At 35.5% G+C, this 27,962-nt stretch overlaps 1 protein-coding gene across 1 annotated transcript in view; it reads right to left on the reverse strand.

The window, feature by feature from the left end:
• Nucleotides 1-6,539: 6,539 nt before the first annotated feature.
• Nucleotides 6,540-27,962, reverse strand: part of LOC128990187 (dorsal root ganglia homeobox protein) — a 71,066-nt gene continuing 49,643 nt past the window's right edge. Inside the window, exons 6-9 of the mRNA XM_054412472.1 lie at nt 26,171-26,298; nt 25,203-25,340; nt 10,017-10,123; nt 6,540-7,160 (exon numbers count right to left, since the gene is read on the reverse strand). Coding sequence (XP_054268447.1) covers nt 6,844-7,160; nt 10,017-10,123; nt 25,203-25,340; nt 26,171-26,298 — 690 coding nt within the window. The 3' untranslated portion in view covers nt 6,540-6,843. The remainder of the gene's footprint in view (nt 7,161-10,016; nt 10,124-25,202; nt 25,341-26,170; nt 26,299-27,962) is intronic.

Genomic DNA, 27,962 nt, shown 5'->3' on the forward strand with positions numbered 1-27,962 from the left:
GAACTAACGAAGAACTAACGATTGGTATATAGATATAGGCATTTATAGTAAAAAAACTGTGCCCGCTGGAAATTCTATAACTGTGAAGTTGGCGTACCCACTTTTTATGCTTCGTAACTTTTTTATTTTTTGAGAACTAACGTAAATATTGGAGAACTATCGAGAACTAACGATTGGTATATAGATATAGGCATTTATAGTAAAAAAAACTGTTCCCGCTGGAAATTGTACAATTGTGGAGTTAGCGTACCCACTTTGTATGCCTCATAACTTTTTTATTTTTTGAGAACTAACGAAAAAATTGGAGAACTATCGAGAACTAACGACAAACTAACGATTGGTATATAGATATAGGTATTTATAGTAAAGAAACTGTGCCCGCTGGAAATTCTATAATTGTGAAGTGTGCGTACCCACTTTGTATGCCTCTTAACTTTTTTATTTTTTGAGAACTAACGTAAATATTGGAGAACTATCGAGAACTAACGAAGAACTAACGATTGGTATATAGATATAGGCATTTATAGTAAAAAAACTGTGCCCGCTGGAAATTCTATAACTGTGAAGTTGGCGTACCCACTTTTTATGCTTCGTAACTTTTTTATTTTTTGAGAACTAACGTTAATTTTGGAGAATTATCGAGAACTAACGAAGAACTAACGATTGGTATATAGATATAGTCATTTATAGTAAAAAAACTGTTCCCGCTGGAAATTGTACAATTGTGAAGTTAGCGTACCCACTTTGTATGCCTCATAACTTTTTTATTTTTTGAGAACTAACGTTAATTTTGGAGAACTATCGAGAACTAACGAAGAACTAACGATTGGTATATAGATATAGGCATTTATAGTAAAAAAACTGTTCCCGCTGGAAATTGTACAATTGTGAAGTTAGCGTACCCACTTTGTATGCCTCTTAACTTTTTTATTTTTTGAGAACTAACGTAAATATTAGAGAACTATCGAGAACTAACGAAGAACTAACGATTGGTATATAGATATAGGTATTTATAGTAAAAAAAACTGTGCCCGCTGGAAATTCCATAATTGTGAAGTTGGCGTACCCACTTTGTATGCCTCTTAACTTTTTTATTTTTTGAGAACTAACGTAAATATTGGAGGACTATCGAGAACTAACGAAGAACTAACGATTGGTATATAGACATAGGCATTTATAGTAAAAAAACTGTGCCCGCTGGAAATTCTATAACTGTGAAGTTGGCGTACCCACTTTTTATGCTTCGTAACTTTTTATTTTTTGAGAACTAACGTTAATTTTTGAGAACTATCGAGAACTAACGAAGAACTAACGATTAGTATATAGATATAGGCATTTATAGTAAAAAAACTGTTCCCGCTGGAAATTGTACAATTGTGAAGTTAGCGTACCCACTTTGTATGCCTCATAACTTTTTTATTTTTTGAGAACTAACGAAAAAATTTGGGAACTATCGAGGACTAACGAAGAACTAACGATTGGTATATAGATGTAAACATTTCTCCTCAGAAAACGGCGCGTGCTAGAACCCGGAAGTGTGAAGTTAGCGTACCCACTTATAATCGGCTATAACTTTTTTATTTTTTGAGAACTAACGAAAAAATTTGGGAACTATCGAGAACTAACGATGAACTAACGATTGGTATGATCAAAAGTGGATACGCTAATATGGGTACGCCAACTTCACGGACCTTCAGTTTAGTATTGTTGCAGGATTCTGTGGTCGATACTGTTACCTATATGGATAGAACCACAACATACTACTAATCTAATGTTATTATGCAAGTTAACCTCAAACATAATCTCCAAATCTATCATTCATTAATTTTTTGCTCCCAAAAAAATAATTAACAATTGAAAAAAGTATTGGTTTTGAGGCTTTTAAATATTTTAATGTCACAATATAGATAGTTGCAATAGCCTAGCTTTAATTTATTATCAACAGTCGTAATTTCGTTTCTTTTACTAGTATTTATTATAGCTGATAATAAGTGTTAAACAAGTAGTTTTTGTAACTTCGTGGTACAAAATGGCTGTAAAAACTTCAAAACAGCTTGAAACTAAACGTTTTTCTTTATTCTTATACTCAAAATGCAATAAGACAACTTATTTTTGCAATAAATTACTGAAGGATAAATAAAACTACCGCTTAAAGGCGCAAGAACAATAAGTTTATTTACAATAAATATTACACATTGTTGTTCTAATTACTATATTGAAGTGAAACATATTGTCAAGAATTGTAACATCAAATCTACTTCAACTTTATTGGGCAACTTGCAGTGGCGTAACCATAAAAACCCCACAGCCCCCTGATGCGAGCTGTGAAAAGGGGGCATCTATCGGGGGGGGGGGGGGTCTCGGAAATCTGATAAACTAAACCTAAGGGTCCTTAAACAAAGCGGGGTAAAATATTTTATTATTATTTCAAATAAATGCCCGTAAAGAATTATATTAATGCTGAAATAAGTTTTATTAAAGTAATAAATTAATTGAATTGCATTTATTGGACTAATTTAAAGATATTTAATTCCTCCTGACAAAACCTAAAAAAATGAATTTGGGGTCAAAATTGGTGAAACCCCGTCAAAGTCACGCCACTGTTGTTTCTATAAGCTTATAAATACATTTCTAGCTTTGGTTTTAAGTATCTATTTGGTAAATGCCATTACATACAAATTTTAATCTGTACAGAATATTAAGTAGCTATGGCACATTATTGACTAACTGGTATTGATAGATAATGTAACAAATCAATATTTGAAGCCTGCTCAAAACTGGCAAAAGCGATTGGTAAAGTATTCATAATGGTAAATCATATAGATAAACTAATACCTCTTAATAATATCATGTATTCATTTACATCATACGCATGATAAGTGAATATATGGTGGTTTTACTTCGATTGACAATTAAAACTGGATCTACTATGTACATAGTCATAATGACCGGTATTTCTTAATCCTAGGAGCATTTTATGGTAACGCTTTGGCATCGTTATTGGTAAACGTACGAAGACTATTTACAATACTTAAAATTAACTATATACAAGTGGAAACTATCCCTCCATTAATTTTCATTTACCGTAGAATGGCTTTTGATTAATTAATATTCATTAAACTCAGAATAGGAAACACAGCTAACACTTTGGAACTTTTATTGAAACCTGTTTATAAAAATTCTTCCTTCAATTTACGACATTATATATTAAATAAATTTCAGTTTACAAAGATTTTTATTCTTGAATATAATTAAAAACAGTTAACCAAATCTCAGTCAAACTAAAATGAGATATACATTCATAATTAGTTACGTTTCAGCTGAAAATATTGTAACGGTTTATACGCTGACTTGGTTCATCATTTTGTGCATTCAAAAAACGTATTTTGTATTTACAAACATAAAATAAACGTTACACACTATCAATGGAATATGACGTTTGTCTGTAATACAAATTGGTTTTTGTAAGGTAACCAGTTGTAAGGTAAGCAGTAGGAATGTAATTAATGTAGTGCGTTAAAAATACGGCTGAAAGAGTACGGTGGGGTCTTGGTCATAGAGACATTAAATATTGTATATTTCAGTTGTTAGCTGAGTAACTGTTGGATAATAATACTGTATGAATAACACTATGCATCTCTATGAAACAGATTAAATTTTAATAAAATTGGAAAGGACACTAAAAGTCAGCTTTTAAAGGTTAATAATCTTGTTTTTAAATCGTTTCAGGATCTATTTTTATGAAGTTATTATTTTTCAATGTACTTAATATACACTTTATTTTTTCCATTTTAGAATTAGGATTTGTAAGGAGATCTACATTCTACCTTCCCCACCTATAGGCCCCTGAATATGTGGTTTGATCTAGAAATAATTAGAACACAGATGAAACCATTGTTGTTCGATAGTGCAAAGTATTGTGAATAACATATCAAAAGTCTCCAAAAATATCTTTTGTGGAACACCACCATTTTTCCAAAATGGCGGCCAAATCCAGTAGTTTTTTGCTTTTTATTGAAATTCTGACTTTCCAGTCAATATTGGTGAAAAGTCGTCAATACATTTAATGTTCCTCCTGAAATTACCTTTAAAATGATACCAAATACATGTACCTACAACAAAAAATAAACCCCGTAGAAATAATAAAATATTTCAATTAAAAATGTCTGTTATAAATTAATGTAATAGTTCAAGCAAACTAAAAAAAACCAGACACAGGGATCGTATAAAAATTTTCAAGTAAACATGTTATGGTTTTATTTTTATTGTTGTAGTGTGCAGAGTGACATACCAAAAGTTGCAAAAATCAGTCCACAGGAAACCCCTAAATTAAGGAAAAAATGGCGGCTTTTCCCAATATTGGACAAATTTTGCAACAAAAGATACCAGATGTTTTTTTTGCACATATTTCGAGATATTGACTTGGAACCACGACTGATATTTATTGGATGGTCCGTACTTAATTTCAATAGGGAACGCTTTTTGGGCCGCCATCTTGGATCAGCCATATTGGATCTGCCATATGGGATATAAATATTTTTTTATGTAATTATAGTGTTGTGACACATCATTATGAACTAGATTTCCACGCTGATTTCAATGCTGAAATCCGTTTTTAAATAAGTTTTTTCGTTGCTTAAGATATATTAAAACGAAAACTCTCCCCTATACATCAGTTATGGACGTATCGAAAGTTACTTTGAAAATGTGTTTGGATTATTTTTCTCCAGGTATTATTATTGCTTGCAGTTCGTTCTAGCCTTAAAATATTCAGTGATAAAAGATCTTTCATTTTAGTTAGCTTTCATTTTGTTTTATTTATAGTTAAAACAGACTAGTTATAGACGAGGTACAAACTCCAACACAAAATTAAATAAAACTTTTTTATCTGTTTTTGTTAAAAGATTTATATCTCGGGTTGTTAATATGTTAACAAGTTCGTTCTGGTATCAAAGTACTCAGTAAATGTTTGGCTTTAATTTTATTGATTATTAAATAACACATGACAAATTTAAAACGAATCATGTAGGCCTACCTTCAATGAACTATTGAATGAATTATTGTTATTTTGAAATTTGTCTTTAGTTAAAGACATTTATCCCCAATTCTAAATAACACCCAATAAGGAATCCATAGCTAAAATAAAAGTCAATACTTGAACGAATAGCTATGATGAGTTTTTCCCGTTTTCACTCTGCACAACACTACAAAATAAAACCATAAAACGTTTTGTTGAAATTTTTTAAAGGCCATATCCTATATTTATCTAAATATAATTTCCAAGTTACACAGTTACAGTTATTTATAAGTACAGTTATTTATAAGTAAGTTAGTCATATGTACCATCAGTCAAACACCACTCCCAATCTGTTGGATCTGCTGGTGAACTATTTCCACGCCATACTTGAACCTGATAGTACAACCTTAGACTGTGGTAGTTTTCAATGTGTTTTTAAATTGTCAAAGTACAAAACGTCCATAAGAAATGTATGGGGGAGAGTTTTCGTTTTTATATATCTTAAAATCGTAAAACGCTATTTAAAAAATTGATTTCAGCATTGAAATCAGCGTGGAAATCTAGTTCATAAAGATGTGTCACAACACTATAATTACATTTTTTTTTTTTTTGTCCTAGGACACTAGGCACGAGCCTGGGATTGTTTTTCACATTACTTCAGGCTAGACCTAGGGGTTGCGGCATTATCACTTAGATAAAATCCATTGGTGACTTGGCGGGGATCGAACCCGGGACCTCAGGGACTGAAGTCCCGCGCTCTAACCACTACGCCAGCTCGCTCCCCATTATAATTACATAAAAAAATATTTATATCCAATATGGCAGATCCAAGATGGCGGCCCAAAAAGCGCCCCCTATTGAAATTAGGTACGGACTATCCAATAAATATCGGTCGTGGTTCCAAGTCAATATCTCGAAAAATGTGCAAAAAACATGTGGTATCTTTTGTTGCAAAATTTGTCCAATATTGGGAAAAGCCGCCATTTTTTTCCTTAATTTAGGGGTTTCCCGTGGACTGATTTTTGAAACTTTGGTATGACACTCTGCACACCACAACAATAAAAATAAAACCATAACATGTTTACTTGAAAATTTTTATACGATCCCCGTGTCTGGTTTTTTTTTTAGTTTGCTTGAACTATTACATTAATTTATAACAGAATTTTTTTATTTAAATATTTTATTATTTCTACGGGGTTTATTTTTTGTTGTAGGTACATGTATTTGGTATCATTTTAAAGGTAATTTCAGGAGGAACATTAAATGTATTGACGACTTTTCACCAATATTGACTGGAAAGTCAGAATTTCAATAAAAAGCAAAAAACTACTGGATTTGGCCGCCATTTTGGAAAAATGGTGGTGTTCCACCAAAGATATTTTTGGAGACTTTTGATATGTTATTCACAATACTTTTCACTATCAAACAACAATGGTTTCATCTGTGTTCTAATTATTTCTAGGTTTTGCTATTTATTTTCTTATTTTAAGGCGCCTACTACTAAGGACAAATTAATCTACCTAAATGTAGTTCATATTAAGTCATGATGTTTGTTGTTGTTGAAGGAACCGCTATTATTAGGTTAATGCTTCGGTTACGTTTCTTACAACTTTTAATTGAATAGGAAAATACGTAGTTTTACTGTAGCTCTTTCAGTTAGAAAACTGATGTATTAGAGACTCATAGGACAAAAACAGATTATAAAAACTAAATATAATTAATTTATAGAGCTTATCAGTAGTTACAGAATCAATGAACGTTTTTAATCCCACTGTTTAACGACTTTGACTTTTTCAGCCTGTACTTTTCGAACGCACTTTAACAGTCTAGGCTTGCTGGGAGGACGTCGGCGCGGGTGTGTGTGCCTGCGGGGGCGTAGGCGAGGAAGGGTCCTTGGTCCTGGCCAGAGCCTGTAGGGTGGACAGCGACGGCAGTTGCAGGCTGACAGGCAGGTGTAGCGCCGCGGCTGCCTGCTGCTGGAAGCTGGCTACCTGCTGGAGCGACTGGAGCAGCGCGGCGGAGTGTTCCTGAGCCTTGCGCCGCAGCTCGGCCACGCTGGAGGACCGCTGCTCGGCGCCCGCGGCGTGCTCTGGCAGAAGAGACAGCGGCTTCATCGGGCAGCAGGAGCACAGTCCGGGGAATCCTGCACACATGGATATTGTCAGGTACAATTTGAGCAACAAACAAAACTTTACAGTGATGGTCAATTTTTGCAGTTTGTGTCAATAAGTCTGAGTGACGACGACAATCACTATAGGTAGTCAAGTTTTTATTTTTAAATGACATTTTAACAGTTTAGGAAAAAAAAATTTCTAATTTTGAAAAAAAATTCCCCATTATTAGGTGCAGTATAAGAAACAGGGTACATATTTCAACATTGGGTCGCCTTTTCCAAAAATAATTTAACGATAAGCATTTTACTTGGTACTGTTATACGTATTACGGATAGCCTACAAAAAAAATGAACCTCCCAACATTTCTCGATATAGGCTTATGCATATTCCTACTTTTCCCCATAATCCAAGTACAGTACCTCAATCTTTAAGATGTATACATAACTAAATAGACCCAAAGTTTTCCGGACTATAAATGTAACTATGATTTCAAATACTTTTATCCGGAGAATTACAGTATAAAATGCATTTAAAACGCATCACAATGAAATTGGATAACAAACACCGTTTTTACAAATTAAATTTCTCACCCGGGACGACTCTAATGGCGAAAACACTCTAAAAACAAATTTATTGCATTTCAATCCATTAAGGGGGATTTGTTGTTGCTTTTAACGAATAAATAAATGTACGTACGATTAAATGTGCACGGTGTTTTAAATATTCACTCGCACTTTTCGAGATAATGTATTTTTAATAAGCAATCATGCGAGGAAATTATCGCCGATTTGCCAGACGAAATTCAATTTAACTGCGCGTCTATCCAAGTATTATTGCTCATTAAATAAATGGATTACAATGAACAGTTTTCGAGGTGGGTTAAATGAATTAATGAATTGTGTTTCCGATGGTATCGATCGGTTTTGTAGATATTGTGGTTTGTTTTTGTATGTATTTTGAGTGTTGTGGTTATAGAATCGTCGGGGGGGGGGGAGGATTGTGTTATAATTATTTATAGGTAATTTTAGTCATTGGGATCTTAGTATGGTCCCAGTCTTAGTATTGGTCTTAGTATGGTCACATGGGATGAACCCTTCGGAAGTGTTTGTAAAGTTTTAACGTTTTAAAGTTAAGTAAAAAGGTGGATTTTCTTTTTCAAACATCTACGAATAACTAAACCAATGCTGATGCTGGTAAGTAATATTCATACCTAGACTAATAAAGATATTTCCTCCAATCAAAATTAATATATTACTATATTACAAATTGTTTAGGTCACGTTATTTGTTGTTTAATACAATGGTTTACTAAACTATAGAATCTTCTCTAAACGGTCCTTGACAACTACTATATAATCAATTTAGTGCAAAATAGATCTACCTATAAGACTTGTTTAATAATAATCAATCTATTGTTTAAAGAAGGAGTAAGGTGGTTGTAGTTTCTACGTCGTTTAACATGGCACAAATGATAGATCAGTTAATTTATTCAATTTTTAGTCACACCCGATGCGTAATGTACCGTTGTAAATCTCCAAATTTAACAAAACCAGGTTACTAAAAACAGCTGATTTCTCACTCACTAACAATGTAACATTTTTAGTACAATTTACGAAAATGTATTAACTTAAAACAAAAATAAAACCAACAAACACAATTTCATCACTCAAACTACTTTTAATCACTCCAAGTTACCAAGAACTGTAATTGGTCTAAAATAAATAACACCCAATTAATTACCACGACTAATTGCTTAGGAAAGTTGTATAATTACTTCTCCACCTCTCAGGGACAGGGTGGTAGGGAGGGGGATTATTAGAGGAAACGCAAAGTTGATAACGCCCATATATCTCAATATGCCCAGTTACCGGCAAAGTAGGCATTACGGAACTAACACTTAATTTTCATCACCGCTACGTCTTGCTCGGCGGACGCGATTAATTTCAATAAACGTCTCCAAGAAAAAACGACACGCATAATTCGGTTTTCGTAAGGGGTTCATTCGATAAATCTAGACACAGGTGTGCCAACGTGATGTGTTATGCGGCTTAACTTGGTTAGCCATGTTTTGTGTTGATTTTATATTGGTGTTTTGAAGTTTTAGTTTTTGTTTTATCGTTGTTGGTGGCCATATCAAAAGTAGGCTTGAAATAAGCTAACAATTGAAAAGCGTATCTTTGTTTATAATTTTAAGTTTAAATGGCTTGTAAGATATAAAGTCAATGCTTGTATCAAACCTACGTGATTTCCATTAGAGAAAAATAATGCTCGCCTAAGCTTCTTTGGGAAATACTCTATTAAAATCAGCATAATTTGAAAGTAATTTATGCGCTATTATTTTGCTTTTAAAAGGCTTAACATTTAACTTTTTACACTAATACCCATACTTACCGTACATATTAAACAAATTAAAAATAATATTACCCATAAATAATGTCCACAACAAATGTCAGATTTTCCTAAATATCATTAATTTGCAACCCTAGAATGTATAAAAAATGTTGATAAAGAATTTCAAATTCAGTTGACTACTTTCCTCTACATTGTTGTTGAGACATCTTCATACCAAGAACCAGTTGTGTCCCTATCTACCATATGTTTAGGGGTTAGGTAATTATTAACAAGACTACAAGATCGCGCCACCCATCCTACATTCATCTCCATTCATACTTGGCTTACCTACTTTGTGTGGCCATTTCATTGAAAAGTACCTATTTAAAGTATTGATACCTTTTAACAAAATATCGTCGTTGAATTTAGAGCTGAGAATTACGTAAAAAATATGTACGTAAACACACAAACTAAATAATTGACAATCTTCATTCAAAACAACATTTGGTACGATGAATTCCAAATGGATGCAAGGTTTGTTATTTGTTTACGTACCTTTGAGCGAAGGGAACAGCGGTGGCGGAAACTGAGGCGGGAAAAACAACGGAGGGTTGTGTCTGTGGGCGGATCCTCCCTCTCCTACAGGGCGAAAACTGCCGGACCTGGACACACAAGGATACAATCAGAACTTGGTCACGGATATAGGCATAGTGGCAAGTGTATAAATGTATGAGTGAATAAAAAGTGCTCTTGACGTTTCGGGTTCTGGAAGCTGATCCCGTCTTCAGATGAGATTGTACGTACACAAAGCTAGCCGAAGCTGAAAACACAAAAAAAATAACCTCAAAGAGGACTTGTCTCGGGTCAAAACAAGAAACTATTTGAATGGAAACAAACAGTTGGTGCAAGTACAGGGAAGAACACAACGGTAAAGTTTGCAAAAGATTGTGGCAATGATCTCGAAAAGAACTAAAACTTACCATGAGCAAAATTGATCTTCAAACTGAGAAATGTTAATGATATGTTTACCTAATGTTCTTAAATCCATATACATGAAAAAGTTGTGAAACAGTTTTTTTCCCAAATATTCGACAAAAGATATTCTTTAACGTGTGTCGCGTGTCAAAATGTGTATTTTAAACCCTTAACTGCTTCAAATATTGTTTATCAATAATTCAAAGTTTTGTGTAAAGACCTTTAAAATGCGGAGGTAATAAGATAGATTGCAATTTTTAACACAGTGATGGTATGCACGCACTCACATCAAACATACCTAAAACCTGGTAAATTTGATCCAAAACGTTAGCAAATAAATATAGTTCATTTTTTACTTTGTATATACATTACATTTATAGTATAAATTTGCTCTAGACACAAACCCACATCAGATCTGACACGGGAGTGAAAGTCTTGCCCCATCATTTCACATGAGGTCGTAGAGATATTGGAATGAAGCCTAGGCAGGAAACACGGCTGGAGCGCTGGTCATAAATCAGGTAAAGAATTGCATTTGGATCCGACTAATACATCGTATTTTCTTATTTCGAGTGGGAGGGGAGCGACCGCCCTAAATCCCACTTGAAGACGAGTTTACCAAATGTACTTTGACAACCGAGGTAGAAGCACATACGCCACAGAAAATGCATTAGCCTCCCCCCTCCCCACCTGCCCACTCCCGGTGTAAGTACAAAAATGAAATCTTTTAAAATGGTTTACATAATTCCAGATCCCGATGGAAAGGCGCTTAACCCCCCCCCCCCCCCGAGCTGTCTCCTTGCACCATCTTCCATCATTTATTTACTCCGTTTTTAAACCCCTTTGGATTTGTTTGTTTTTAATATTTCAGACTCGTCAGGCCAACTGCATTATTATAATGGAAACATTACTTATAGAGTAGTTGATTTTCGAATAATCCCGACAAATTCCATTCCTCTTATTTACTTTTCTTTGTTACCTTTCCATCAAGGATTGGATTTGCTTGGAAATGTTTTCTCTCTATCCCTCTTACGTTTCAGTATTAACTTGACAAAAATAAATAACCTGATTCGTAAGTAATAACTTAAGATTGGAATAATATAATTTTGAATGTAAATTTTTAACTCGATCTTATTCTTAAGGAAAAACTTTCAACCTAATCATGTAGCCGTTACTTTCCTAATTTACTCGAAAAACGAAAGTATTTCAACATATTGTAAGTGATCGCTTTGAACAGACGTGGTTCAAAAAGCTTTACCATTCCAACCAATATATGAAAATTCTCGCATACTTCCACAAAACAAAACGTGCCTCATTTGATAAAACATACAATATACAATATCCATCACCTTTTACCCTAAACTAGAAAAATACCACGAATTAATCAACAAAGTGGTCCGCCAAACTTATCAGGTACTCAAAATAATGAGCTTAAAATCCTTCTGATGCGAGGAGGAGCGATCTCATTGAATGATTCAACACAAGCGAATGTCCAAGTACGGCTTTCAACGTGACACGTTGTCACCGCTGAACACACGGGGGGTCACCACTGTGGGGGGGGGGTACAGGGGGGTGCTGAAAGATTCACCCTCTCGGATAACACCGTAGCCAATTGAATTACACGTTTTTTAAAGATGCAAACAAGCTCCCGTCCCCCCTACGTGTCAATTATTCATCAATAGTTAATATTTGATGACGCCCCGGTAAAGAAGCCGCCATGAGGGTAATTATGTCATCGGCACAGCTGATGTAATGGGGGAAACATTACGGGGGAGGGGGTTGCGTCGTAGAAGCGGTTAATGTAATGTGGAGTAAAGCTGGAAGAATCAGCTGGTTTGGATGGGGAGGATTAGAATCCTTTTTTATGTGTCTTGAAGCCAGTAAGAAGTTTTTAAAAATCCTTATTTTTATATTTTAACACAGATTCATGGCTAATATTTTCATTTACAAATATTGTTTTCTTTTAAAATGGGGTTGCTACATACAATCAACTAATGAATGCAGATATAAATTTGAAAATTAGAAAAGTCCATCAAAGATATGACCAAATTAGTTGGTTATTTTAATACATCTATCTTGAAATATTTAAGATATTCACTTTGCTTAACTTTTTTGTAAGATCACTCATAAAAGTGTAAGACCTACACATTCCTGTTCAGAGATGTTTTTACCAAATGTAATCAATGGTTGTACCATACCTGTTACATAATATGTGCAGTGTCTATAATTTGAGTTAATTAAATACTAACCACTATATCAACTATACAATTTCTAATCTTAAATCTATTATAACAGTGGTAAATTTATTTTGAAAATATTTGGATAGTATTGATATTATTTCGTACATTATTATTCAGAATCATCGGTCTAAATACCTATTATACATAGGGACATTGGCCATTTAATAATTTCGAATAGTAAACCAATGCAGTTTTTGGCTTAACGTATTTATCTTGGTCATTACTCTCATTACATACATGCTACGTTTAATACACGACCAAGTTGGCCAACATTTCATTACCTGTCAAGTTTGTTGTGGCAGCCCTGAATTTACGGCGCGACAGTGGGAGGGAGAGGGAGGGATAAATATTTGATGGAAGCAAGATGGCGGCTCCAAGTGGCGGCAATGGAATCAATTAGACAAAAGATAAGAGCAATTAGTGCGAGCAATCCAATAAGACCAAACACGAGGTGAGGTGAGAACCAGTTAAAGATAACGAGGTTAGGACAGGCGAACCATCTTGTGACGTCAGTGTAGCCGGTACTGCCAACCTGAGCGCGCTGAATACTAGCGTTGTACTGTATATGGTGATAAATGTGTAATAGATGTGAATGATTTTTCAATTATTGATTTTTTCAAACGGATTCAATTCCCGGATAAATTAAGGTTTATCCAAAATTGTTAGTTAAAAAACTAACAACATTGTTCTTGAAAATTACAAAAAAATACAGCCAAAAACAAGCGAAGTAAGTGTATGCACAGAATTCTTTTGAATGATACGCTCTTTTAAGATTAGAATTTTTGATGGCCTCAAATATTGTTATTATATTTCCGTATCACAATATCAGACATCGGTATCATTAACTGTAATGAGCTTAAAAAATAGTGAGCAATTGTTATTCATAAAAGTGTTTAGTAATACAATTAAACTTAATAAACTATGTATAATTATTATATGAACACATGAAATCAAGTAAACAATACCCGTTGCTTATTCAATAAAATGTAAAAAACTCCAAACTGTTTTTAATTATTTTTTACTGATCAAGAATAAAAGTCATGTTCCTATATTATATTGTAGTTTATCTTTTAATATTATCTAGTCAATGATATTATCTATACATTAATGCTCTCCAAAAATGTAACCAACCACGTTCACTATATCTAACCGCTGCAAGGTGGGTCAGAACTCCAGTGGAAGATAATAACTATCATAAAATACCGAAATATTACATAGAACTAAGATTCTCTTATTACACTTCAAAAATGTTTCCCGTATGCACGGCGCAGGATAGGCAATTCAGGTGCAGCGTCAGTCTAGCCGCCGTCGGCGTGCAGGCGCACTCGACTAGAATTATTATTGTATTTACTCAATGTAAAATAATCATGCTATACTTTTTAGTTAAGATTAGCGACAATCTCAACAGAGTGTGTGCACTTCAAGGCGGAAATTTGAGGATCTGAAAAAATCATAATCCGCACATCTTTTAACCGCATACTTGAATGAAAGAAATATCAGTTTTTCGATAAATCCTCTCCTAAGTGCAATATTTGTTCACATTTAAAATAATAAAGATGCATCAGCTGTTAGATTTGTTTTAGTTTTAGTTAGTTTGTTTACTTTTCCTTGGGTTAACCTTTTGATTCCACCAATAATTTCTATACTGCATCAAGAGAAGTAACAGTACGTTTTTCTTCTAATGTGCGATAGTGTTCAAACATTTGAATTATGTTTCAATTTTTTACTTATTAGTTCATCATTATATATTTTAAGAACAGCAATTGATGTTGTAGGCAAATTTTGTGTATATAATTGAGTGGCATAAGAACACTAGAGTTCGGACGAAGCCTTATGAGTTCCAACTGGTAAAAAACGCTGTAGAGTATTTTTTCTTGTGAAGTGGACATTGATAAAACTAATTTACACAAAGAAAAAGCGCTTAATCAATCGACAGTTTGTTTCGGTGAAGAATCACCATATATTCTCTGAGTTTCCCTTCCCATGGCAAGGCACGGACAGAACAACCAGTAAGTATAGAATTATTGTGATACCAGTTAATAAGTGGCGCTTCCCAGACTAGATCAGCTGCTGGTTCCTCAGCCAGGGTTATAAAACCCAAAGGTCAACGTCTCAAATCAACACCACCAACTTTAACTGTCGAGCGTAAAAGTGTATTTAATTTGCAATCCAAAATCATGTACGGCAATTAAACCTAATCTGTTTGAATTAATAAACACAATCGCGAGTTTCTTATGACAAAGTTGGTGTTGTGCGGTTTCTCAACCCTCCCCGTCTTTTCTAATCCTCATTTAATTACAATGTTAGCCACAAGCAATCCCGGAGTGATCAGCTAACGGGAGATTACGGAGATTTGCTTACCTTAACTCTCTCTCCTTAGCCTCCTTAGCTGCAATTAGACAGTCTGTTTGCTTGGGTATTACCGATGGATTACTCCTTAGGTTGGCTCTTGATGAAATTTACTTAGCGTTTAATGGATGTCTTAATATTTTTAGCTTAAGGTCTGTTAGGAATTGATTAGTTAGATAAGTTGGATGGTATACAATTGCGAGACACCCGTCGGATAAGTTATTTGTAAAACCTTTTTTACAGTATCAGTTTTACCATCCCACAATCCTGTACGGATTAGATCTAAGGTTAATGAATATCCATAAAAGAAAAATTAAAATTGTCTTTTATATTAAGTTTGTGACACACTATTACAGCTCTTAAGTCGCCGGTTTGATCACAAGCGAACTCGTTTTTAGACCCAGATCCCATTTGTCATAGGGATATCAATTAATGTCTTTTCGACAAAAGGTCGACGTAAAAGCGTAAAATAGTAACATCGCCAAGGCTTGACAGATCCCTTACTAAACTCATTAGAAAATGCTAATAGCGTGGAAATACAGACAAAAATAACTTACTAAACAAAGTCCAACCTAACATTTGACATCAATAATCTAATTACTTCCCAAAACTTTTCCAATTTTGAAAACCGACACATGAAACTAAGTCGAGCGGAAAAACTGTTTCAAATTAAAACCACATACCCTGAAGCGGCGTTCTAATTTAGAGCGGAGATAAAATTTCTTAACTCTCTTTAAAGAAAGTTAGCCTCAAACAACAAACCTTAATTATTTATAAAGAGACAATTAAGCAACTTATCCGACAAACGAGTGCACGAGAGCACTTCTAAAGTCAGTTAGAGGTAGCGGCCAACGGCGCTCTCTAGTGCCCTAACACTGTAACACTGTTAGTTATAATTGGCTCATCCCTCTCTACTCTTCCCCTCTCTCACGATTCCTCTGATTCTCCGATTCCTTTATTTCATCACACCGTCTTTAATTAAAACAATCCGAGAAGCTTGATTTCATTGGGACGTGAGGAATAGTAAAACTCATAATGGGAAAGTTTGAGAGTTCAGTGTACTGTAATGTATTTAGTGACATTTACTGATCTTTTCTGGTGGGTTAGAATGTTTAAAAACGTTTGTTCTAAGATGTAATTCGATTGTGAAAAATCTTAAGCAGTGTTTGTGCAGGTAGCAGTGTTAAACGAAGGTGTATTTCTCACGTAAGACGTATTTACACACCTATGGGACCCGGTGCTGAATCTTTGATTCCAAAAGCAAGAGGTCAAAACATTGGAAATTTAAATCAGAACTTATGACACCAATTTCCATCTCAAAGCCATTATTAATCACACACCTTCACGATTTAAGTCTCAAACGTTAACCTCTGTAACAAATACCTCCTTGAATATGTTAACTGGATTTCAAACCCTAAAAAACATATTAAAAAGAAGGTTTAAGAATGTAACAGGGACGTAGGATTGTCAAACCTAACAATACATTAGTTACAAAAGATTCACACAAAAAAGTTAATTACAAATTTAGCTCTAGTATTTTCCTTCAGTTCATAAATGCTATGTAACGTTGTGACGATTTAAGAATTTATTTGTACATCGAATCCTGCTCTAAGATAACATTGTAGTACTTCGGTTCGGTCTATAAAATTAATGCTGCTTTTTTAACAGACCTTACAATTAATTGCTACTGTTATATTATTTTTTAATCCTTATTCGAATATTATCATGATTATATAAATAATTAAAATATAAATCCCTATTACCTCCATTTCGGTCTAATACCAAGTTTACATTATAAATACCAATACTAGCTCCTTAATATTCATAACAACTATTCACATCAATCTCCAACTAAATGTTTAATGGCTGTAGATAATTATACAGGAAATTCCAACCAGTATGAAACATATTGACCAGTAACACACTCAATGTATAAACGACGTTTAACTACTATTCACAAATTAACTGATGCATTGATTGTTGATAATTGGCGGTAATCGCGTAAACAAGCCATTAAAGCATTTAGAAGCTGATAATCAGCTGATTCAGTAACAGCTGATTGACTGATGGTACAACACTCTGCTACAAAGGCCCAGGTAAACTAGTTACCGTCTGATAGTTGATTAGTTGCTAACTTGGTACTACCTCAGTGTACTGGGTAGGCTTTGCTGGCGGCTGTGTTGGTACGCGTGCAAATACATTGATCAAATGATTCACTAGACGTTTATAATGAGAAATAACATTGGAAATTGAGGTTATTATAATAAATATTAGGTTTGTTCGAGTTTTTGTCCTACGAAACCTGCGTGTTTAATTTCAAAGGAGGGATATTTTATTTTTAAAAGATGTTATAGTAGTTTACTCAACGATTGCGTAAAGATAAGTGTTAATGACAGGAGTAGAATCCTTGAACCTCATTGGTCCGACCCGTGTTGTTATGAGTATAACTATGCTGTTATGAAAGTAAACAATGCTGTTATGTGAAACTTTTCAATTCTAAGAGCTGAACTGAAGCTCCTTTAAAAACGGTCCGTAAATATTTTTTTACGATCCTCCCCAGTTTAACATTGGTTTTGACTCAATAAATCAGTTTTTACTCGTCTAATATAGTAAGATTGTCACCATAGGTGAGGTGAGGTGTTATAGTGGTTCAAAAATGAATATCACTGGTTGGATTCCAAGCGAGATCAATTCCTGGGCCCAGATGAAATTTATTAAATTAGTGATTCTAACCAAAGATCAACGTTAAATATAAACAAGACTACGGTTTGGACCGTTCCAAATAGAAAAATAGCGAAAGCGTTAAAAACACTAAAACTGCTAACGCATTCTTAAACTTACTCAGAAACATATTGGCTGACCAATATTCGCTCTGTGAAAGTGATAAAAATACAATCTTGACAAATAATCCAATCCCAAATATGGACTGGAATCGAATTGTCACTAATTGCATCAGAGCATCCAGACGCGACCCTAAACTGCAAGATAATCCTCCGACACACGATACTCCCTCAGCGTCCTTGTTTGCTGTGAATTGACTTTGTGTGTGTGTGTGAGTGTGACGTCACACGTTAGTGCTCTGTACTTATAGATACCCCACAACACGGCGCGAGTGTGTGTATGTTACTACACATGTTAGTACTGTGTTTGGCAGAGACCCCACAACGTATGTGTGTGTGAGTGTGACCCTATGCGGGTGGTGGACGAACCCCTGCAGTGCCACGCGTCATCACAATACGTTTAATTGTGCGAGCCTCCCCAACTACTTCAGTCCCTATGTTGACAGATCATTGGCAATAAGAAAACATCGCTTTCTGTGATCCGGCCGATCCCATTAGAAGCTTGTTTTCCCGTTCAATTGACTGTGCTGCGATTAGGATGGGTTTAGGTGACTACTTTGGAATCTTTTGCCTACGGTTCTTACAAGCGCATTTCTTGGATGGTAATATTTTTAGGTTTTGTAGCATGCTAACGATGCATTGTTGTATGTCCTATAATTTTCGTCCGTCCATAAATGTAAGATATAATAATTAAGCTTAGCTTAGAGTAGTCCCTACATAGAGGATATTTAAAAATCAGAATCAGCTATCCTTATTTGAATATACGTTGAAATTAGTTGGAGAGGGTTTAGGGTACAGAAGTACGATATGAACTGACGCGACGTGAGTAAAAGAGTAAAACGAAGTAAAAATCTAACTTACACCGTAACGGATATAGGCCCTACCTACCTTTGAAGTTAGAGTATGTCTTCCAAAAAATATTTTCTTTTGAAATAAAATCACATTACACTGATGAAATCACGGAAGTGTTTAACTACAAAAGATCCACCAATACGATTTTAATACTATTTAAAGGTTCTTCCAAAGGCAGAGATAACATAGTAATAATAACTCCGATGACGTACGGTATGGGGAATGTTTTATTCATTGAATGATCAACCAACTTTGGCAACTAACTCAATTAATATCATTATTTTTTACACCTATTACTCTTTAAACAATGCAAAATGCTCAAAATATGTATATTTCACCCAATTTATCACAGTAAGATGAATTCAAGAATCAAGAATCAAGAAGAATCAATATTTTTATTCCGTTAATTAACGTAAGCCTTGAAAGTTAGTTATGACATGAGTTTCTTTGTAAAACAGTTCTTGTACTGAAAGACGCTCGCAAATAAAGGCATTTTTATTTATTTATTTATTTAAAGTAACCGTCGATTTCGACGGGTTTCACCTAGTAAAGAATATTAGGTTACTTAAATATGAGCAGTTACTATGTTAGTTAAGCTATTTCATGACGTCACAGTTTAAATGTTAGTGAATTGTACAAGACTACTTAGGAATTGCGATCCTAACATATTATAACGTGCATAAAATACCCAATTGTGCAGAGCAAATTGTGCTGATTGACTGTCAACGAGAAACAATTGAGAATAAGTAAACTTATAACAACAGATCTAAAAACACCACACAATATCCTATGTATCATGACTAGGCCTACATAGTAGTTCGTCGAGCGGCAAAGACAACAAAGTGCGACTGTTCTTGGTGTTAACAAGTCGTAATTACGTAAATTACGTAATTGAGCGCCACTAAGGGGGCGATATGACCATTAACACCATCAGTTGTGACGCCGGTCGCCGACAGGGCTATTCATCGTGTAATTGTGCTCTGGCTTCCCGGAATGACCAGCTAATTCAATAACTTTATAAGTGAGTTGGGTCATGTTGTAGGAACGGAATAGTTTCAAGAGTTGTAGTGAGTTTGGCCCCCTCGTTTCGTGTGCTGTACAGACACTGAATCAACTCGTTCTTTTAATGAAATTGGTGAACTCGTGAATTTTTTGTATAAAATAGCAGCTTGGACTTTTTTTTATCATAGGACAATTACTTTCAGTTCTGTTCTGCAAAGTGTTATTTTTTTTAACTTTACTCCTAAGAGCAATTTTAACTAACAAACACATGTTTTGCCAAAAATAAATTGGAGATGGTGCCATGCAGACGTTATGAAAATTGGTTTAATTCGTGCGTCATGAATTCGATCATCGTGCAAAATGACCTAGTAAAACACTTGTGCTAGTTCAGATTAGCCTAAATAAACCAATAATCGTTGCAATCAACTAGTTTTAGCGTAACATCACCAATGAGCTTTCGAGACACGTTCGTATTCACGTAAGCGATTTTAATAGATGATTGGGTATGAGAAGGTGTTTGGCAAACGTTATACTTTTTTAAAACCAAACTCATATTTCTTAAATCTACTACTGTATTTCAGTGGACAAAATAATGTAGAAATCAATCGGAAAGTTAGTTTTAGTTGAATTTGGTACAGCATACATCAATTATGAATTTAGAATGTATTTGTCGTGTTAAAATTTGAAATTAAATTATAAGACGCTCCAGGATGGTGCAACAGAAGACAGAGTAGCCACCCTTTTTCTATATATTTAATGCCTATTATTTATTCTGTGATAGTATTATAAAATTTAAAACGTAAACTAAACCCTTTCGAAACGAAATTACGCTAATTCTACCTGTGACGACATTTTTGAGATCCAAACTTCATGTTTACCTTTTTGCCCAACTGTTACAAGCTTACAGACATGTGTACTGTACAATTCTGGTGTTAACATACGAGCTCAATCAATTTTTGTTTAGAAGGTTCACGGTTTGTGTTCACCTCTAATTTGGCTACAGAGGCCTAGTCGTAGAGCGTATCCAGCAAAGCAAGGGCTGGTACAGTACAAGGGTGAACGACTGCACTGATTTACCCCCGCCGCAGGAAACCTTCTGACTAAGCGAATTTCCATTTGCCTGATTGGATTTACACTAAAATGCCTCCGTAAAAATATCACATTTATTCCCCATTTAAATAGAATTAGTTCAACGAGTACTTAGGTTTGCTGCAGCAGGGAGGGTAAAAAAAGTATTTTTCATAGTTTAATGTTAATAGTTTCAGTAATAAATGAATGTATTTTCCATATTCGATCAAAATATGTTCATAAACAAGCAAACTACAACATTTGACTTATTCTCCATAAGAATAACATGGTAATTTTAAAATTTGCAATTTTTTTTAATTTTCTCCGTAATCATTAGGCGCAAAATAACGCTCAATATACTAAATTATTTGTTTTTTAAGCTCAACAAAACAGTTTGGGAAGAAATTGTGAACTTTCGTGTTTTTAGGGTCAAAATGGGAAAACATATTTTTACCCCATAAAACCCTCCATAAACCCCCGTTCCCATAGTCCGATCATTCTAGTTCGCAAACCCGTTTGAATACAAAATTTCATCAAAATTGGATCATTTTTGCTCCAAAAAGTTATCGTGCTTACGGACACATATTATATAAGTATGAATTTGAAATTATGGTGTTTTAGCCTCTAGAGATCTCAAAACGAAAAAGTAAATCGGTCCCGGGTCCATGTCTTACCATGAGTTATACGGTAATAGCTTATTCCCTGTATGGGAAATTTGCTAAAAGTAGTGGCATGTATCAAGAGTCCGAACTCAAGACATCGCTGCCTTTAAGTCCTTAAAGTCCGTGGCGCTACCGGCTGAGACACCGACTCGCAACCGATAATTTAATACAACCGGTCAAATTAGTAGTATTGTGATTTCGAAACGGAAAACATTTGTATCTTTCTTTTTTTTTTGTAAAAAAAATCTCTTCAAAAGGAAATAATCGCACTGGACACCCCATCACTTGACTACCCCAAGTGGTGAGTGTTGAGTGGGGTGGGGTAGGGGGGAGGGGGGTCAGATAATACACTTACTCTGCCTCAGTCATTAGACAAGACACTAACGACGACGTCCGACTTATGACTTCCGATGCTGCAACAATGGCAATGGGTTTCCCGGTGTTCTGAGAGCGACGACGCCACCTACTCCAACGTTAGTGGATGTTCTGTAGGTAGATCCAGGATTTACTTTGTACCTATTTTTATTGATCCAAATTGTATTTTTACGTGATTGAGAGTAAAAGTAGTCGAGTGGAGTGCTCGCCTATAACTTATAACTCGATCCAGATATTATTTGTCATTGCGAAATAAGTTAATAATGCGTCATAGTTTTCCCATTATAACAGTACAGTGAGAAGGTATATTATTTTGCAAAGTTCAAAGTTAGCAAACATGACTCAACAAGATTTGTTTACGTTAATTTTTTTCATTTCAACGTAATTAAACTTCAGTTTAAGAGACAACAGGTAAAATTAATTTCAAACGGAACGCCGTTTTTAAAAGTTTTTCCTATAAACTGAAAAAAAGACACTGATACATTAATAACACAAAAATCCGTCCTGTAAGTAAGAAAGGAAGTATTTCATCGCTCATGAAATTTTCGGACAGGCAAAGCTTAAAACTGGTTTAAATATGTAGGAAAACACTTGTAAGGATTAGGGAACGGGAGTTGTGTCACAGACAGGAACCGCGGGCTTAGCCACCGTCATACTTTGTGTTCCTTTCCTGGGGCTTACTCTGGGCTGAATCCGGTGTGCAAGCAGGTTACATGTAATGAAGGGAATTAAACATTCTGGCTGCAAATCTCTATGAGTGGGCTGCGTTTTATTTTTAACTTGGTTTAACAGACCGATATTATGATAAATTTACGACATATTGTTTTGCAATTTGTTATGTAGTTAGGGCCTACTCCTGATTTATTGTAGCTTAGCGATAGTTCCATGATGATGAATTAGTATTTAGGTATTTCACGACACTGAAATTGTAGGATGCATATTTTAAGGTAGATAAGAAGGGTGAAATAGCTTTGTTACTGAATAAAATTGGACGATTCTTTGGACAGGATCGATGATGAAAAACCTATTTATCAAGTACTGGTGGGTATTGCGCCAACTGACCTGAGTCAGGTAGTCGGGTATTCCTGAATTGCAATTGCGCCAACTACCCCAGGGTGCAACCCGATACGTTCCTTATAAGCCAAGTGGCGGCCCTCTTTGGCTGTATAAATGAGTAGTTTTGTTGGGTTAGGTTAGGTTAGGTTAGTTTAGGTTAGGTTAGGATGACACGTAAACAAGGACATTCCTTCTGCCGGCAACTCACCCCTACCCTCTTGGACATTTAAAAAAAATCGTGAAGATAACACAAGATACGAAATTAAGCACAATTTCGATTAAATAATTGAAAAAAGCAGATGATTTTTAAAATTCCTATTTACTTGATAATCAACCAAACATCACGCAGTCACATCACTGCACCCCTTGGCTAATTACGCTTACATTTCCCCTCTCTCTCTCTCCCTCTCTCTCTCTCCCTCTCCCTCTTTGTATTCTACATCACGACAGTGACGGGGTCACGTGACCGATCCGACGTTCAAAAATAGGATCCAATTGTCGTAATTGATTACGAGACGGCAGGAAAACATTAGTCCTGATTAGAATTAGTCGGGTCGTGATTGTAACGAACGTAGGCTAACGTTGGCAATTGGTGCAATGATTCTATCAAGTCAGGACTGATGTCACTCGGCCGGAATAGACGCACACCTCAACAATGTAAGTGAGAGATGGAGAAGTTAGGTTCCCTCCGACAAGCTATAGCTCCCGATATACCGTTGTCAAGACAAGTTTCTAATGTTGACGCAAAACAAACTAGACAACTTTGAGTGCTAGACAAATCCAAAAGGCATTTGTTCGACTGGATTAATGTATAGATTGTGATTTGTTGAATGGATGGCACTCTTGATGTAAAGCTTCTAACCTTGGTGTTACTATTAGTTGAATGTTTAAATAATGAATTGTGTAGCCGAAAAAAAAATCGAACTAATTTAAGGGCCACTCTAAAAATAGTTTCTTTTATTTATGGATATTCAACAGCCAACGCCACCTTGCTAATACTGATAAGATTTTAACCCCCCTATGTGAGTACTTCGACATTATGTGTCGCCTACAGAATACACCAGCAGTAATGCGTTGAGCACGTTACATGTAGAATGACGTGACTCTGGGTATGTATAAAGGACAATTAGAGTGGGTAAAGCGATTGCCATGTGTTTGCGTCTAGTTACATAACAGGATTGGCCCATCTCGCGGAATACGCTTGCATATTTCATGAAACTCGAGAAAAAGACGTTACCCGGCGCATACGAAATGCCAGACTACACAGCCAAGTACTGCCTTTGTGAACTGGCAACTCAAACCCAGTTACCTTCCCGAGAAAAGTATATCGGAAAACCGACTTTCTTCCTTTATGAAAAATGTATAGCGTAAAGTTTTCTAAAAATTCTATCAACTTCTTCGTTATTACATCAGAAGGAAACGAATTCGCGCCCCGGCGCGGCCATTTTTTATTCATCTCTCCTCCGGTGTATCCGAATAAATTGGATTTCATTCGGAAAGCGTCGCGTCGAGTTTTTATATTTTTAACTTTTATGTACTTTTCCTTTGACGGTAGAAAAATATGATAATTCGCTCAGAAGAGGTTCCGCCGGCGGAAGAATTTTTCAACGTCAAAAGGAAACTGAGTAACGAGTCTATTAAATATGTATGCCGTGATAGAAGGTTCTTAATTGGGGTAATTCATTAGAGACACTTAGTGGCGGAGGAGTTATCATATTTTATCATTTCGCTTAGACGCGACTAACTCGGTTATGCAGATGAGTTTCGTCCCTGGCCACTGAAAGGGTCCATCTCCCCCCCCCCTCCATGCAAATCTTCGGTTCGATATCCTTTACCTACCGGCTGTCTCGCTGTTAATCACATTTGCCTTAATTCAGCGCGATCGAGTAAATGTAGAGTCGCCGAAACGGATATTTTACACTTTCGGTTTTAATCGAGTTTTGTAAACGCGACGCCTCGTAGATGTAATTTATAAAGTTGTAACGCAAATTCATTTTACTGTATAATTTTTGGTATGGAGTTTAATTTTGCTTTCGTAAAACACCACAATGGAAGGTAAACGTGAGCTTGTTTACTTGTGATAACTCGCCTTCCTTTTGTCCAGAACCGTATTTGAAGTAAATATGAATGAAGCACTTGATCAAAATAATAGTAATTTCTGAACTTTAAACAACAAGAACTTTTCAATTAAAAGTAACTCATTTTCCTGCCATGTCAAGTAACGTACCTACTCAGTTGAATTTTGAATACAGTTATCTCATACCATTACCAACACCCAGTCAAAGTACTAACATATGACAAAGTAGCAAATGTATGACTTACCCGTCAGTGGTGAACCCTGGAAAGAGAGGGTGAGTGAATGTAGCTGTGGGGGTGGTGGGGGGTCGGTCCCCTCCTGGGGGGGATGAAGTGACGCTGGTAGACCCAGCGGCTGGAGGTCGGGGAGATACGTCACCGGCGCTGGAAACAGGAGACGTACAGGTCAGAATAACAGAACAGCAACTACAATGTACAAGCATAGATAAAACATACTCTCTTAGTAGATTTCTCGTCCTTGAAACAGCTGAAGCCAATTTTATTGTTAGTTCTGTGCGGTGCACTGTGAAGTGTGAAGTCGTGTTTTCGTTTTATGTAAACTTCGTTTCTTGTTATATCAGTAATTTTAAAACTCGTTAAAAAAATTAATAAATTGTCTTATCATAAACAATAACTCGCCCTCTAGCTATATATACAACCAAACAGTAAAGAAAAAATCATGAAATTAACCCTAAAATAATAGAAACAAAATTGAGTCGACACCAGCCAGCGTTCAGCGTCACCCGAAATGAACTTGTGTGAGACTATGGTGCAAGGTTTGAATATCTGAAGACTGTACAAGGTCAACTAAATCCCTACATTTCTAACTGACAGGTTAAAAAAGGTGATTAGTAATCTCAATTTCTATTAATTTTCGTCGTTTATTATGGATAGAAATAGACATCCCATTCCCTCGCTAAAGTTGTACCTAGTCGGTTTTAGAATAAATATGATCATTGTTTAATTTAGCACCAACAGAAAGCGCTGATGTAAATTGATGACACTACTCTTATTGTAAAAGCATGTTTCGTGTGACACCAATCAATCCAATAACAAATTAAGGGGAAAATTTAATTTTACCCCCACCCCCCAGGTAATTGGTTGTCTGCAGTAACGTTAGCACTTATTAAGCTTCTGTCTGCCACGCGGTCGTAACCATAGCACCTAGTTTGTTATGTTAAAGTTAAGTAGTTAATTCAGTTGAGTTTTCCTACTTGGGTGAGTATGCACGGTCCTCGTTGTCACAGCTGACTGGTGTAGCTCGGTCGGAGACTTGAAGGTTCATATCTTCCATGTCAGCGTCCTCACCACTGCTGCATACATCGGGCTCGGACCCTAGAGTCTGGAACAAGGACAGGCGTAGTGTGAACTCAGCGTAGAGTATTGACAAACACAACCGGCGAAGAAGGATATCAATACCAATTACAGGAGACCTTCTATCCTACTAAATAACAAGTACTGTAGTGCTAAATTTTAGTTGACCTCTTACAGGCAATCGAATATCAAGGATTATGATACATCATCATGGTTTTAGTCTGACCAAAAAAACTAACATTAGGGTTATCTTTCTTTCGACGACTGTACAAAGAAAGGAAGTTTGGATCGTCCAATGGTCAGGACCATATAGGGTGTCTAGAGAATTGATCTATACCAAAATGAAGAAAAATATATGAAATGAATCAAGGAGAAAAGGCGTTCATTGTACTAGAAATAAAAAATAAAAGATTCTTGAAATATATTTTGTTTCACGGATGTTTAAGAACATATTGAAGAGAATAACAATCGCAATAACAATCATACAAGTTTTTATAACGATGGGGACACGAAAGATGAACTTATTCTTTAGTCTTGAGAATTTCCAGATGAGCTTTGATTAAAGATTTCTGAGATTTCAAGTGAGACACAAATCTTTCTCAAGAGAAATCGTACAAAAACATCAATGAGTCTTAACTTCATAAAGACTTATGTTGCAAAGTAATGACAATGATCATGAAATGTTCGATATTATTGTGATATCACCAAGTAAGAGGGGAACGCAGCCAAGCGTACTAATACTAAATATGCGTGAATAATTAGTGTACTGTGATAATAATTATTAAAATCCCTTGTACTGTTTTTATACTGATTAAGACCATCTATTTCAGCTGGGTCCTATTCCGAACTATAAAAAAAGACTAAAGATCAAACCTGTTTTGATTGTTACACAAACTAATTAAGTGAATTCTTCAAAGGTTGGGGAAAAGCTCGCTCCAGGATTTCAATTTTGCAAACTTACTTGATATTCACTCAAGAATCACTTGATACCCGAACTACGCCAAGTTGCCGATTCACCGCAAGCTCCTAAGCCTCGTATTGATCTCAAGGTGGCGGCAATCTACTGCGATTGCTTCTTATGTAATTAATAAGCTCCACTGTGTTCAGGTGGCGCTCTTGAATTATTGTCTTTGAATCCACCGACTAATATACATTAGTGCGCGTCTTCAATGACTATTCCCTCCCCGTTGTAGCAATGTAATTACTAATTAGCAAGGTTCCCGGGAGGCGCACAACCACATCTTCGCACCTGAGAACTCCTTACTAATGACTACAACTTGCACCGTTTATCACATCGCGGAGTTTTAGTTGATTTATCCGAGTGTTTCCAACCGAGCTTATCTTGTTTATTTATCGCTGTTTCCGAGTTGAGAATTATCTTTGTTTCTGCTTGGTGTTGGAAGAGTTGTGAGATGAGGATTTGCACATTTGATAATGAACGGTTATTTTTGGATTGCAGTTGTAAAGTGCGATAAATTTTGTGAGCGAAGCATTCCCAACCGGTGTTATCTTATTTACAAGTATTTATCGCTGTGAGTTGAGAGTTATCTTTGTTTCTCGTTGGTGAAGTTGAGTTTGTAAACATATATAACATTGTGAGACAACGGATTTTTCTTGATAATGAAGATTATCTTTTGCTGTTTCAGTATTTGCAGTTGGAAAGTGCAATAAAACAACTGAGGGTGGAACTGT

Source organism: Macrosteles quadrilineatus, unplaced genomic scaffold (genome assembly GCF_028750875.1).
Source record: "Macrosteles quadrilineatus isolate MER2022 unplaced genomic scaffold, UCM_ALF_1.0 Scaffold_3__2_contigs__length_128488019, whole genome shotgun sequence".
Classification (NCBI taxonomy): domain Eukaryota; kingdom Metazoa; phylum Arthropoda; class Insecta; order Hemiptera; family Cicadellidae; genus Macrosteles; species Macrosteles quadrilineatus.